The sequence below is a fragment of the Bubalus bubalis genome, chromosome 16, assembly GCF_019923935.1.
Source record: "Bubalus bubalis isolate 160015118507 breed Murrah chromosome 16, NDDB_SH_1, whole genome shotgun sequence".
NCBI classification, from domain to species: domain Eukaryota; kingdom Metazoa; phylum Chordata; class Mammalia; order Artiodactyla; family Bovidae; genus Bubalus; species Bubalus bubalis.
In genome coordinates, this window is record NC_059172.1 from 61682393 (window position 1) to 61698370 (window position 15978).

General features: G+C 45.3%; 1 protein-coding gene across 27 annotated transcripts in view; it reads right to left on the bottom strand.

Annotated features, from left to right (window-relative positions):
- NCAM1 (neural cell adhesion molecule 1) overlaps positions 1 to 15978 on the bottom strand; it is a 365823-nt gene that overhangs the window by 42437 nt on the left and 307408 nt on the right. For 19 of the 27 annotated variants that reach the window (XM_006072486.4, XM_025266884.3, XM_044929744.2 and 16 more), the window contains exons 8-13: positions 13804 to 13946; positions 7403 to 7432; positions 2955 to 3105; positions 2475 to 2659; positions 1837 to 1933; positions 1352 to 1522 (exon numbers count right to left, since the gene is read on the bottom strand). In XM_006072486.4, coding sequence (XP_006072548.1) covers positions 1352 to 1522; positions 1837 to 1933; positions 2475 to 2659; positions 2955 to 3105; positions 7403 to 7432; positions 13804 to 13946 — 777 coding nt within the window. The remainder of the gene's footprint in view (positions 1 to 1351; positions 1523 to 1836; positions 1934 to 2474; positions 2660 to 2954; positions 3106 to 7402; positions 7433 to 13803; positions 13947 to 15978) is intronic. The other 8 variants (XM_006072485.4, XM_025266890.3, XM_006072493.4 and 5 more) reach the window with 1 other exon arrangement.

Consider the following 15978-nt stretch of genomic DNA (forward strand, 5'->3'; position numbering starts at 1 on the left):
AGCTGCCAGGGGCTGGGGCAGGAGGGAATGCGGAGTTGTTATTTAATGGGTATTGACTTGACTTTAGGATGAAAAAGTTCTGGAGATGGACAGTGGTGACCGCATAACGATTTAATGCCACTGAACTGTGAACACTAGAAAATGGTTAAAATAATAATTTTTATGTTATATATGGTGCTCATTCAGTCATGTCTGAATTTTGCGACCCCACAGACTATAGCCCACCAGGCTCCTGTGTCCATGGGAGTCTCCAGGCAAGAATACTGGAGTGGGTTGCCATTTCCCCTTCCAGGGGATCTTTCTGATCCAGGGATCGAACCCAAGTCTTATATGTCTCTTGCACTGGCAGGTGGATTCTTTACCACTAGTGCCAGCTGGGAAGCTCATGTTATATACATTTTACTACATTAAAAAAGTTAACTAGGAAACAAAAAGTCTATTGGACATAGGATTAACCTGCCACAAAGTTCGTATGAGGTTTCAGGGGGATGTCAGGGAGGTGAAGGATGATTTTCTTCTAGTTCTAATCCTGATTATGCAGAAAGTCCTCCTAGCTCTCCCCAAAGATGGAGTGATGGGAGCTTCCTGGAAGGATGAGTTCTCAGTAAAACTGAGTTGGAAGATGTCTCTGAATTTCTGTGACACTGCATCCTAATCCAATCCATTCTCAGCTCTACCCTCATTTCTGGGATTAAAAATTTCTATGGAAACAAAACTTACTTCACTGAGTTATTCCAATTAAACCTCAAAGGGAGAGTCAGACGTAAACACATTCAATCCTCAGGGCAAGATGAGCTGAGCTCAGAAACTTCAAACTGCAGTCATCCAAGGGTCATTTTTCAAATCTTTGGAAATATTATCATAGAATTGATTTAAAAGAGCTGTCTCGCTGGCTCTGCTTATTAGGTTAATGTCATAATTACACGGCAATCCCTGAATATAGCCAAGCAGGACTGGATGGGTGACAGCAGAGACCCTGAAGCACACGGAACCCAAATGTGCAGAGCAGGGTAGACAGGACTCCTCTGGGTTGTGCTCAGCACTTAAGCAGGGCTTCTGCTTGGAATGCAGAGCCGGCCTCATCCGTCCTGGCACGGTCATGAGAACCAGGTTCTGAAGTGCCGGGGTGGCAGAAGGCCAACAGCCCCACATGAGACGTGACCACAGCCTAAGGCTGGATACCAGTGACGGTCCTGCAACACGGGACATCAGCGGGACGGCAGGCGGTGGCATCTGGCGTTCCCCAGTCGGGGGGTGTCACGTCAGAAGCCAGGATCTGGTGAACTCAACGGGGGTGTGTATGTGTGCCCAGAGACATCATTCTCAAGTAAACTCCGACTCTGCAACTTACCTTCCTTGGCATCATACCACTTGGAGTGCCACACCTCCTCGCCCATCGCTCTCCACTCAGCTTTGTATTTGAGGATGGGCACCCCACCTGTGGCCTCTGGCTCATCAAATTGCACCTGTGCTGTGCTAGAGTATGGCTCCACCTGGTCGATGGATGGTGAGGATGGGGTGTCTGTGGGGAAGACACAGATGGAGACCCAGGTCAGCTGGATTTGGCCCAGGATGTAACTTCCAATCATGAAACATGACTCTCTTATTTAACTCTTGCAAATCTTGTCATCTGTATTCTGTCTTCCTGGTCCACCCCACCATATAATTCTCTCCCAACATACCCCATGTCCAGATCCTTAAGCCCCCTTAGCTCTCAGCCTCCTTACCCTTTGGTTGCTGACCCTTATTCCCCCTTCTTCCCACTTTCTGTCATCACAGAAGGTCATGAAATGGACCAGCAAGGGTGAGGGTGGTGTAGCTGGAAGGGGCACTCACCTGCTTGGACAAGGATGAATTCCAAAGACTCCTGTCCGATGCGGTTCACTGCGGTACAGTTGTAGTTTCCAAAATCATTTTCAGAGTCTGGGGTCACCTTTAGAGAGAAGGAGCTCTTGGGTTACAAGTGTCCCACGGAATGGCCACAACCTCAGATCCTTGTTTACTGAACTAAGAACAGAATCAGTAAAGATCCGGCTCATAGAGTTGGTAGATGCAAACTACTACATACAGAATGGATAAACGACAAGGTATAGCACAGGGAACGCCATCCAATTTCCTGGGATAAACTACAATGGGAAAGACGATAATAAAGAAGAATGCATCTCTGTGTATAACTGAGTCATGGTGCTGAACAGCAGAGATGGGCACAACATTGCAAATCAACTATACTTCAATAAAAATTAAAAAGAAAGAAAGGGGTCTCATGAGGAAGGAACACTCTACTCCCCTCCAGGCCCTGATCTGGCTCCTCAAGAGGAAGGGGCAGGCTGAGGCTGGCTTTCTTCCCCAACGAATGGCTCCACTGCCCAGGATGCGCCAGAGAAGCGAGGGAGAGGATATCAGCTGTACCCAGCAGCCTGTCCACACTCAGACCACGGCTCCTGCACCGCGCCCCCGCCCCGACACCGCCTCACCTCCAGGTAGCTGGCAGATGGGGTGTTGTAGATCTTGATGTTGCTGTAGTTGGAGCTGGGCAGCAGCTGACCGTCTCGGAACCACGAGATAGTGGCACTGGGGTAGGCAAACACCTCGCAGGTGATGTTCACCTGGTTCCCCTCCCAAGTGTACACAGCCACAGGGCCCTGCAGCTTGGGGGCATCTGCAAAGAAGGACAGCGGCTCCAGAAAGACTGCCGTGATCGCGGAGTACCCCCCACTCTGGCTTCCGGCCCTGAGATGGCGGAAGCCGATCTGACGCGGGGGAAAGCGGGGATCGGGGCTTTTCCCATGAGCTGCGTGGGGAGACACGCAGACCTGTAAGTCTGAGGATGGTGTGGAGGGGTCCCTTGGGGACACAGCTTTGGGATGACGTAGGGCCTACCGCCACGGGACAAGTCCGTCACCCCGACCCTGCGCAGCCCTCCCTGCCCCGCGTCCTCCCGCCGTTCTCCTCACATTGCACTTCGAGGTACATGGACTGGGAGTCCTGGCCGATGGTGTTGCTGGCAGTGCAGACGTACTCCCCGGCGTCGGTGTACTGGATGCTCTTCAGCGTCAGGGACGACACGCGGGCGTGGCTGCGCACCACCATGTGCCCGTCCAGGGTCTGCCGGAAGGGGAGGGGCGGTGTCAGGGTCTGAGGTGGGCGGGGCTGAGACCAGGCATCACTGCGCATGACCAGCCTCACAGCTCTCCCCTCTTTGTGCCAACGTCTAGGTCTTGCTTTAGGTACCAACTCGTGGCAGCGCGGCTCCAGAGAGCACCATGGGAACTTGGGTGCATCCCAAACAGAAAAATGGGTCTCGGTTTATCCAAGCAGCCTAGCCTGTGTGCCAAGACTGGCTTGGGAAGGACCATCGAGGCCCCCAGACAGCTTGGCTTGGCATATCTGAAATGGAAGCCAAAGTCTGGCCAGCAGGCATTGCATCTGCAACGGCCTCACCTCATGAGGTTCTGGAAAACCTGCACTTCCGTCCTTTCCTTCCCGCCTATCTGCCTGTTCCCTGGTGTGTGCACACGTAATGGGAAATCCGAATGCGCCAAATGAAAGAAATGATACAACAAAGTCATCTTTCTGAAGATGCCTCATTTTCTTGAATGCTTAACACTAAAAGAGTTTCATTCCAAAAAAGTCTAACAATCCAGAGCTCAGGAGCTGTTGTGCTGGAAGTGAGGAGAACTGGGTCCCCTGTCCTGGGATGGTGATACAGAGATTGCCAGGCATATTTAGGACCCTAGACACCACAATCACCATGTTTTAGCCCTTGACACTAGAACTGTCTTCCTGAGTCTTTGGAATTACAAGAACTGGTCACACAGGCAATCAGCATATGAGCCCTGGGCAACGGGTCCTGGAATATTTCCTAGGGGTTTCCCCTTTATACTCTTAAGTAAAATGGTTGCTGGCCTAGGAAGAGTCTGGGCATGTGGCCTGAGTTCAGATCCTCAAGAAAGGGGGTCATCTAAAGAAGGAGTCTAGCTTCTCATGGGCTGGGCCATACTTTTATGTCCACTGTGTGGTACTCCATAGACAGGGGCATGTGAGTGCTCTGCCTAAAACATCTGTCATCCCATGAGGTCGCGCTTTTAAAGAACTAGAGAATACCTGCCTTCAGGTTCCTTTGAGCTGCCGGTTTGGAAGCCCGAAATCCAGTCCTGAAATATCATAAAGCAGGCCAGTTTGGGGAGTTCAAAAACAAGACACCATTGGCCTTAACTGCAGCCTCAGATCTACCACAAGAAGTCCCTCTGTCATCCCTGGTATTTAGCTGATCAGTCGTGTCCTATTCTTTGTAACCCTATGGACTGTAGCCCACCAGGCTCCTCTGTCCATGAAGATTCTCCAGGCAAGAACACTGGAGTGGGTTGCCATGCCCTCCTCCAGGGGATCTTCCCAACCCAGGGACAGAACCCAGGTCTCTTGCATTGCAGGCGGATTCTTTACTGTCTGAGCCACCAGGGAAACCCAGCATCCCTGGTAGAGCTAGTCTATTTCAGTCATTTAAGCCCCATCACATTTCATATCCAGAAGCTGGAACACAACTGCCAGCAAGGAGACAGAAGAGCTGAGCAAAACCATCACCACCTGCTGCAGCGAGTGCCACCCCTCTCTGACAGGAATGCCCAGATGCCTCAGCTCTCCGCCCCCAGGTGCCATGTGAAGCTGAGAGGCTGACTGGTTGAGAAGGACCACCCCAGAGGATATGCACATGAATGTGAGCTGACATGGGTTGAGGTAGAGGCCTTGCCTAGAAAATCCGAGACATCTGGTTTGAAGATACTGGCTCCTGAAAACCCTTTTCAAGTGGGCAGACAGGGTCCACGGCAGTGTGTGATTTTCATGTGCCAAACAAAATCTTGACCCATCACCTAAACTTGTGGCATCCGGAGCGTGAGGTCATCTCTGCAATATCTATGAGGGCTGACCTGACCTGCTCATCATTCCTATTTCCCCAAAAGACAGAAGAATGAGAACACAGGTTCAGCCAACAGTAACGCCAGCCAGAAGCTGAACTCTATAATTTTTTGTCACATTCCCAGGACTTGTCCTTGGGGCCACCACCACAAACCAGGAAAACTGACCGGAACCTTTCAGAAGTCAAGAGAACATTTCCATAAGGAAGGATGTAGCAGCAGAAGATGCAAAGAGACTCATGTAGATAAGAGAAGGACATCAACAAGCAAGCACAAAGGGCGGCATGAGCAGTTTTTACTCAGAATAATCTAGAAAATGGTCGGAGAGAAATGACAGCACGGACAGTCCTATTTTTCCCCCCTTCTATCAGGTCTGTTTGTCTAAATTTCTCTCTGGAAAATTTTCTCATTGAATGATGTCAACAGAGCAGTAGTAGGCGGCCTTCCACAGGGATCTGTCGTTTTGCGGTGGCTCAAGACAGGACTGATGACAGGATTACTTGCCAGATGCCCAGTTCTTCCCTCCGAGGGGGTGCAGACAGACTCCAGGGTGATTGGACTATTTCCCTCTGAAATGATTTACTCTGGCACCAGGCCAGAGTCAGACAGCGCCCCCTCCAAGCCATCCAGACCAGACGTCATGTAGGCTGATGGTCCAGATTCAAGAAGGAAGCAGATAAACTGGGCATGAATGAAAAGATCGTTATGGCAAAAAGACCCTGTTTTGCAAAAAAAAAGCATGAAGGGCAATTACAATTGCTCTTCTCATCAAAACATTTTTGTCTCTCTTCTTGCGGGGAGAAGTCCTAAGGCTTTCCAGAGCTTACAGAGTGAAATTGGCCACAACTCAAGCCTTCTTTCGAACTCATCTGGATTCGTGGTCTTCATTTCTGACTGAGACAAATAGAGGGGAACGGCGCTTCTGAGCCCCAGGGGGCAGAACTCACTTGAAAGTCAATTATGTCCAGAGTGAGATAACTTAAGATAAGGACACTTCGGCAAAACGGAGTGAGGTGTCTGCTTTCCTGGGAGTAAACCAATTACTTCCATCACTAATAGCAATCCTCTCAACATCTCCTTTATGCTCCCTGATAAATCTCAGCTCCTCCTCTAGCTGGGTCTAAATCTGAATGACAGGGGAAGATGCACAAGGCCAGGTGGAATGAAAGGGGAAGTAGTTCAGGAGTGGCTGATAATTAACCCTTCTTTTCTCCCATCCCCAATCCTAATGAGCCTGTGACTTCTGGGCAATAAAGCACCCAGTCTGTGACAGCACTCCTGGGCTGCAGGAAGAAAGTGTCTCAGTGATCCTGCGCCCCTAACTACAGTCCCTACGCCGTGGAGGAAGGGACGATACAAAGGGAGCTTATAATGAACTAGATTTGACGGCAGCAGGCTGCAGAAACTACCACCAGTGCCTGGGGACAGGCAGTCAACTTTTTAAATATTAAACGGCATTAAATATTTATAGCCATGACCTGAACACATGAGTTATGTGTTCTGAATAATTATCATTTCTGAAAGACCAGGGGGATGGGTTTATCCAATTTAAATATAGTCCATAGGATTGCCATATTCTACATTTATAGTATTACACAATATCTAAATTCCATCTAGAGAAAAGGTTCCTTTATATTTTACAGATTAGATTTTCAAACTTCATCTAAAGCATACTGGTTTTGATTTCAATCCTGTCACTTAATCACACAAATCAGGTCAAGAACGGTAGACATAATCCTAAGTAGGGTCTTGGGTGTGTAGCAATTGCAATCTAAAGATTAATATTTAACCTCAGTTTTCAAACTAAGTCCCACATTACCCAAATGGCAGTCAGAGAAATTTCAAAGGCTAAATATGCTACTGACTTAAAACACACACACACACACAACCATTTATGACACATCATTCTAATCTCATAAATTTAATGCTCTATAAAAGTAACATAGATGTGTTTAGGAATTTGGGAAAACCAATGAGAGACGTTATTTGCATTGCTTCGAGATGAAATGTGATGTAGTAATTTACCAAGACCAATCATGATAAAATAAGCGAGCAACAAGATGAGTTGAGCTGGAAAGGTAAGGGCTGAGTGGGTTTTTAGATCACTAAACTCTGTGACTTTATGAGCCAAAGCCACATCAACCAGGTGAGAGTCAAAAAATTTCATCATTTCAAAATGCCTGGCCTGGGAATTGGGGCCATTTATTTCTCTGAGTATAATTACCTGGATGTGATTTTATCAGCAGCAGCAAGAGAATAAGATCCGGTCTTAGGAAATAATAAAGATTTGTTCATCCACTCCCAACACACCTTGCTTGCTCATCCTGCAAGGACACTATTGCTAAGTAACGTCTACCACTATGGACCTATTCTTGAATCACACTAAGTTACTAGTTAGTTTTAGCATGTCTGGTTATTAAACTGCAATGGTGAGTTAAACTGTAGTGCTTGCAAAACTAAAGACTGACTAGTGGTTGGGCAAGCTATACCTCTTGCTTCTCTGGTCGAGTCCACGAAGCCTGGAGAGAACAAGATATAAAACACAACAAGAGAGCAGTAAAATTTTACAATATGTTGCTTCAGAGAATTGATGTATCCCACTGCGTTCCGTGCACATGCAGTTTCTTTCCAATTCAGAGCTTTTTCCAAGGCCCACGTTCAATGGTGTGTTCACTGCCCAGTTTAACTTAGGATTTACCTTATGCTTAGCTTTTCTGCCCCCCTTATGCACATTAAGGTGTACAATTCACAGGTAACGCTTCTCCTAATCTTTGGAAGACATACGTATGGCTACCAGCTGACATAGTAGACTGCTCCTATTCCCAAATACCTTGAATATCCCTCATGCCAGTAGCCGACACTGCTAGGTCCAAGCACACAATACAGAGAAACTTATGGGGTAGGTTTCCTCCTTTGGATTTGATGGGACAGCTTATCACACATACATTATTTTGTGCTCATGCATTTTGCAACTCTGCATGCATACTATTAAAATCAAATTTGTATTAAAAAAAAAAAAAAGGAATGAAGAAAGGAACAGAGGGGGTATACTAGGAATGAGAAGAATGCCCTTAAGACTATGGGGCAGGATGCTTTGAGGATACTGAACTCTGAGTGCTGTGGTAGGTTCCAGTTGGTTCTTAAAGGCAGAGGGACGACATGCTGGTTTAAGCATCTTCATCAAACATGGCATTCACAAAGGAGAGAGCCAACCCAGGAACACAGGGGCCTTTGGGTATTTTCCTACCCACATCAAGATTTTTTATTTACCCAGCACTGGGGAATCTACTCCGCTTACAGCTTTTCTGATTTCATGATGGGAGTCAAAAACATCATACCTGATGTCGTTGACTGCCTGACTATCCCTGAGGTTCAGATGGAAAAAGGATACAAAAGACACCAGAGACACAGCAATGCAATCCCAGGAATGCGAATGAGTTAGCAAACATTTAGTAAGAGGCTACTAAATGCAAGGAGAGGCTACTAAATGCAAGGAGTGGCTACTAAATGCAAGGAGCTTTCACGAGAAATGAGGAATGTGGATTATGTCACAGGATGGTGGAGTGAAGAAGGAAGTGAGAAACAGGAACACGCATAGACCAGAGCAACAGCGGGCAGACATGTCACACGTGGCTGCTGTATCCACATCACTGAGAAGCCTGTGTGTCACATGCCAGGGCTGCACGAATCAAGACTGGTTTCAGGGCCTCCATCATATGAGTTGTTTGCTTTTCAGATCAGATTCTTCCTGTGTCTCTCTCAACTCACTGTGGTTTTATGGCTTTTAGAATAAGTGGATGCTAGTAACACAATGCTTCTAGTAGCCTGAACTTCCACCTGTGTTCCTGGTGGGATAATAAGATATATCTTTTTTTTTTCTTAGATCAGAATTTCAGATGAACAACGACTAATTTTTTAATTTTAATTTTTAGTGTAGTGTTTAAAATTTAAAACATCTAGCAAAAGAAGATCCCCATGCAGTGTTTACCTGGGACACACTTATACTTAAAAAAAAATATCTGGTAACCCTAGCTGGGAAAAGCAGAGGCAGTTCAGTAAGTGCTAAAGCACACCTCCTGGAAGAGGAATTGGTAAGGACATCAGTCCAGGTCCTGACAAACAGCGCCAGGGAGAGAGCAAACAGGATAACCTGAGCCTGATAATTTGGTGAAGGCATGTAGCCCACTTTAAGAGAACCTGATATGCAAATATACACGCTTACAAATTAGAATACGATTAGCTATTCGAAAATGGCTTGTTCCAGGTGCTTTTTAACATTGCGCGTTTCATGATATTACACACAAGTCTGTAGGAATATGTATACAAACTAAAGTGGAGTGATAGACACTTATCCTAGGTTTTCCCTGTTAGACTTCTGTGCACATCCTAGATAAAACAGACTCTAACTGCTCAATGCAGGCACCTTACCCTGCGTTTAAGAGTAAGCACCTGATTTGTACTGAATGAGGAGTTCTTCCTGATGAAAAGAAACTTCAGTCTCCAAGGAATCCAGAGTTTCAAAAAGTTTCTCTCTTTTGTAGGATACTCTGTCAACTCAAGATACAAGGTTCATGAAATGCCTTTTACTTATTTCTGTCTCTTCTGATCTCAACACTTTGTGTCTCTCCTTCTCCTTAGACATTAAGGTTTTACCAGCCTTTCTTTCTCAGTCTCTTCAAAGGCCTAGAGATGTTCAAATGAGCAGGCAATGGAGAGAGTATGCAAGTCACCATCTAGGGGCCTCACTCAGTAAGTAAATAGCACCTGGAATTTAGTGCCACTTACTGCGAGTCTTTAAAATACCTGGCAGTTTAAAAAATGAGTCTGAATGGGATGAGTAATAAAATGATGTGGATGCACAAACTGTCTTGGTATCACTATGACCTCCATACACAGAGATCAAACTGCCCCACCACAATGTTCAAAAATTTTGGCCAACATATTAGTGACCACTAAGAAATGGATTAACTGTCAGACAGATGATCTCCCCTAATGATCTTAGTGACCCAACGAGGCCTAGCTATTATCAGCTGTTGAGTGAAACCAACTCAACCAACTAAAGCCTAACAGATTGATTATAATCAATCTGAAATGAGTGCTTGGACTAAAGCTGGACATAATCAAAGATATGATGTGACTTTTGGGCTCACTGTACTTTTTTTTTTTGCTTTTTTTTCTCATCTTTTTTGAATGAAGAACATCAGTATTCCATTAGAAAGTCAGCACAATTCCATGGTTGAAAGCTTTTGCTCTCCCTCCTCTTAAAAAGGAGAAATACTAGACTCAACTAAGCAGTGAAGCAAAAGAGAAAGCTATATTTAATCAGTGTCTACTGTCACCAACTTTATTAAAGGAAGCACTGAGCTTCCCCAGAAAGTCATCAGGATCATTAGAGAGCACCACAGCGTTATGCCCTCTACCCCTGAGCCACTGACCCCTGGTCGCATTCTAAGGGCTCAGCACTTGATTTTGTCCCAGTCAATATTTTTATCAAGGACTTGGACAAAGATATTTCAAATAAGTATTCATACCAGGTTGGAAGCAACAGCTAATACAGATACTGGACAGCAGTTGCATGGGGAAGGCTGAAATACCTGCCCTTGGGTCTTGGACTTAAGAGCTGGGTCATCATTGACTGTTGGACCCCATTACTTTTAACACATATAAATGAAACAGGGAGCCCCCACTGGATGACATGCTGTGGACCCAAAGACCTCTAAGGACAGTTCTGATGAAAACCAGTCCTGACTGGTCAGCAAGATGGACTAAAATGGTCATTCTCAAGCCAAGGAGCGTTTCTTTATGTGATGTTTTTGGTAATCAGAATGATTAGAGGTGGTTACTAACATTTAAAGGGAAAAGAGCAGTGGTGCTAAATATCTTACAATGTACAGGACAGTCTCAGTGAAGAAAGTCTTTCCAAACTGTCATCCTGATCCCCATTGAGAAATACTGGGTTGCAACAAACAAAACAATTTTTAATAGAAATAAATGTAAAATTCTACATTATTGGATAAGCAATCAATTGCATCAGGACAGGGGATATGTGGCTTAAATGCAGTTCATACTAAAACGAGCTGGGTCTTTTAGCTGACCACAAGCTCAACAGGAGACAACGGAATGAGAAAATTGTTAAAGGGCTAATGTGATGTTGACTGCATGATGTCAGTGTCCAGACCATGGGAGCGATAAGCTAGGAGGACTGCTGTACTGGGTGCTGCAAACTGAGAGGGAACGCTGAAGTGAAGGTCTCTAATACAGGACGACCAGAAAGGCGAAGGGTGTGAAAACCATAAGATACGAGCAACAGTGAAAATAACCGGAAGTGTCACAGGGTAAGAGGACCGACCAAAGAAACACTGGAGGGCTGGTTAACAGTTCCCACGCAAGGGGCCCAGTGGCAGGGCGGAAAGGCTGGGAAGCAGCCGGCCCTCTTGAGCCTCAGGGCTACCGCCTGCCCTGCAGAGGACTGACACCGTCGCCCTTCAAGCAGGGGCTGAGTGACTTTCTGGCAGTGAGACGAGACAACCTCCAAAGGAGGCTTCCTTCCAACCTCCTGGGATTCTGGCAGGTCATGGGATCTACTTCTCAGGAGCCCTCCTGCCCTTCCGGGTAGACACACTGTCTATTCTTACTGCTCAGTGCATAATCTTGACTTGAAAAAGAAAATGGTTTGCCTCCGCTCCTATAGTTCTGTGACTCTGATAATCATCTTGATACCTAATTATTTATAATCATGCAACTTCAGACGCAGGAGACAATGAGGAGTGGCTGCCAAATAAAAGTAAAATTTACTATTTGGCGTCCAACTGGCTCACGAACAGGCCATCTCTGCTTTCTAAATTTTTAGCTACTCTCAGTGTAAGATGACTACCAGGCTGTTTTGATGTCAATATATAATTAATAGAAACGGCAACTTTTCTCTACAGGGTTTCATTTAGGTAAATATGCTGATCTGGGGTTACATCCCTGGCCAGTTTGGAAGACTCATTCTGACACTGATTCATTCATGTTTCAGTAATGTCCCTTGAAGGTGGTCCATAGTAAAAGAAAGCACAACACAACCTATGTAGCTGGGCTTAAATACTTTCTCAGACTGAGACTAGTGATCGACACTGATAACTGAATTACGCAAAGCCTCCTTGGCTTGAGATGGTCTCCGCTGGACACGTTTGGTTTTCATATTTAGGAAGTATGAGGGTGCATTAGTGACTGGTTTTTTGTTCTCATTCTGTAAAAATGAATTCACAGGTACAAGCCAGAAGTATCTACCTATTAAAGGACCTGAGGTAGGCACAAATCACAATAACCTTTCTGGTCTAGCTTGGCTGCTGAGCTATTCCTAGAAAAGACATAGAATTTAAAACCATCATTAATCTGGGGTAGATGTTATTTCTGTCCTTCACTTTAGGTCAGAGATGTACATTGGGTCATTCTGGACAAATCTACTCTCAAGCTTGATACAGAAAAATCCTCCAAGCGGCAGCCCTGTGGTTTGAGCCCTGAGATGTACATTCAATCCACATAACACACATGATGGGAGCTAAAAATCTGAGTTGAGGGTTTAATTCCAATGTTGATAAAGAAAGTATCCAAGTAAACACCACATTACTTTAATTCAGTTGGTTTTCACAATATCAAACAGCATATGCAAGTTTCAAAAATACTTAGCAGTTCCTCAGCTGAGTTTTGGTTAAGCTGAATTCAACTCTGGAGGTAAAACTTGCAAAAAATAATGGATTTTTTTTGGAACAGCAATTTCTGTTCCTCTTGATTTAGCTTTGTCTTCTATTAGTAGTAGAGAAATCAGTTGCTCAAATGCAAATTCCAAATTTGGCTCTGAAATTTCACACTCTCTCTTTTTAGCTGTATTTGAGTCTACTCTCTCTAGGGATTTCCTTATGCAGACAGAAGAGTGATGATCTATCATGTTCTGACATTCTGGTCAATCAGCAATCCATTATAAATGTTCTTTAAGGCTACGGCCGTTACTCCTGAATAGGTGACAAAGCTGTGGCTAACTAAAATGAAGCCCATTACTGCAGGATATATGAAACGAGATTGGAGAAGTGCCATGAGATGGTTTAAGTTGCTTTAAAACCAAGCTTCTTCCTCCTCCTGCCTTTTGGCCCACTCAATAGCAAAAGGCTGCCCAGTATGGGGTTACCTCAATTTTCATATATTGTCAATAATAAAGACAGCTTTCCAGTGACCTATAAATCCATGTGCTTGAAAGCTGTATCTCCTACATTTAAATTTGCCAGGAACGTTGCTGCATTGTTTTTCAGCTCTCAGAGACTATCCTGCAGAACCTGGTGTGATCTTCCTCACGTAGAAACTGCTAATTATTTTTGCCTTGAGAACAAAATGATGCCCAAATGTGACTGAGAATACAGGCAGACACAAAGGCAACCAAGCTTTTGTGCATATAGTGCATGTAGAGCATGAATATACATATCACAAGGAAAATAATTAAGAGGCTCATTCTGACCCCTATTAGGTCTGGGAGACATTGCCTTGGGTGCTCCTGAGATGATGCTAACAGCACCTGCGTGCTGGGATCTCAACTTCCCCCTGTTCCTCCCCAGCTCCATAACCGTGCACTGGAGAATCCCTATCTCCGTCCTCCTCGTGATGTCTAACTTACCCGCACCCGCTAACATGACACCCCCGCAGATCCATGCAAGGACCTATGCCTCCTCCATCTCAAGGGGGTGCCGAACAGGCTACAGCCAGGGCAGGTGGGAGGAGGGGGCCTACAGAACCTGGCGGTGACCTCCAGCGACCACATCCCAATTTCTGGTTCCCTGAAGAGGGCTGGGCATGGGGCAGACTCAACCCGAGTCGGGTCTGAGTTCCATGGCCCTGAAACTCTGGGGTGATATTATACCTTTTCTTCGCTGCTGATGTTTCGGGTGGACGTTCTCCAGGTGATTGAGGGAATGGGGTCTCCCGAGGCTTCACAGGTAAGAGTGACCTGTTCCTCCAGTTCCATGGCAGTCTGGTTCTCTACGTAGGTGATTTTGGGTTTTGCTGAAAACAGAGGACATTTCTATGAGTTTACCTGATGTAGTTTAGCTTTCCAGGTTTGAATTATAAATGCACCTATCCAATGAGGTTATTAACTTATTAAGCCTAAAGCCGTGTTCTAGGTGTTGCACGAGACAACGAGTTGAACGCCCCAGGAGCTGACAGTGGAGCAGGCCTGTGTCAACTCCACAACAGTACTAACAGCGAGGTCCTGAACAGTGGCAGCCACGGGCACAGGGGTGCTACGGGCTGAGCAGAGGATGGGCCCGCCTCTGGCTAAGTCTTCAAGGAGGAGATGCTTTGGGGCTGGGCTGTGAGATTTTCAGGAGGTGGAACTTAGGGTGGATACAGAATCATTCCGAGTGTGGAAGGCTGTGTGAATGAAAGCAAGGAAGCAATAACGTGTGAGGAGAGAGTGGGGAAGACAGCAGAGTGTCAGGGTCCATGGGCCTGTGCCTCGGAGCAGTGGGAGACAGCGCTGGATCCAGGCAAAGAGTGTCTTGATCATCCGGTGACAACGCTTGCTTGAATTTTATCCCGTGCCTGCTGGAGGCCCCCTCACGGTGTTTGGTCAGAGGAATGAATGCTCGTTTGAGGTAGAGGAAGGTTAATCTAGGAAAAATTAAAGATGGAGAAAGCCTGAAGGTGGAGAAACCAACCTGGAAGCCGCGGGACCCCTCCAGATGTGATGTAATATGATCCTGAACATCGTCTCTAGGGGAATAGAGAAGGGGCAGCTTCCAGAGAGATGCTGAAGGAAAGCTCTGCAGGAAGTGGAAGTGAACGGAGTGCAAGTAGAGATGGGGAGAATCCAAAGGAGGGATGAGGAGACCAAATGACTCAAGAGATTCTGAGCACCTTGGAGGGCTGTGCTAGCGTTAACTCGAGTAAGGAAATGTGGTGGGTGACCTGCTGGGGGCTGGAGAGTGGCTAGGGAAGAAGATGAGCTGAGATGAGTTCATTTTCCAAATGTTTTGGGTAACGCAAGAAAGCGCAGGCATTCATGGCTGAGTTTAAATGTTAAAACATTAGAGAAAATTGAATTTTCCCAATTTAAAACAATTATACTCTGAAATCACTAAACCTTCCATCGAAAAGAGAGCACTGCACAAATGTAACTTATTTCACTAATAGAGAAAAAATCCAGGCTAGATAAACAAACAAATGATAAATAAATTCGAAGTATGGATAATTTTTGAAAGAACTGCATTGCTTTATATTCAAATTCATACAGTAACTTCAAGTAGGCTAATAAAACCACTGCTTATTATATATCCTCCAAGTTGAGGCCTTGGTTCTATTTTAATAAACAGAAAACAGTGATGGAGCTGTGCATTTTCCATAGCAAATATCTACTTCTATATGAAATGACCCATATTGTTCAAATATTCTCCTACAGCTTATCTGTCCTAACAGACTGCTTAGAGCAAATCCTTTTTGAAGGTTAGCATCAAGGCATGTCTCAATTCAATGAAGCCAAATTATCACAAATTTGAACAAATGTGATGGAGCCCACATGAGTGAGGTTTTCCTCCACGAAGGTTCTGTGTCTATCTTGATTAACAAAACTTCCAAGGAGCTTACAACCCATACTGGACTCCGGAGTAAGTGTTAAGTGTTTTTGTTGACAAGGAGGTTTTACAGAGGTAAAATAAGAGTTACATTTCTCTTCTGTTAAAAATCACAAATTGAAAAGTTAAAAAAAAAAAATCAGCCAAACAACTGAAGTCACTGAACTCACAGGTGGTCTGGGGTCTGAGGGCAGCCCCAAGAAAGCTACGTGGACACTGTGGTCCAGACAGTGTTTGTGGATATTGTCCTGACCCACAGCACTTTGTCCTGGCAGCAAAAGTTAGCAGAAGACAGATCCGCAACAGTTAGCATCTATGAAGAGTATCTGTAATCTATGAGGAATATTTGGTCTTGGTGACTCCATTTCCCAGATGGTTATAAAGGTTGCCCTGTATAAGTCTTTAGAACAAGGCAAAATACATTCTTCCTAAAACATGATTAACAATGGCTAATTTTGTATGGT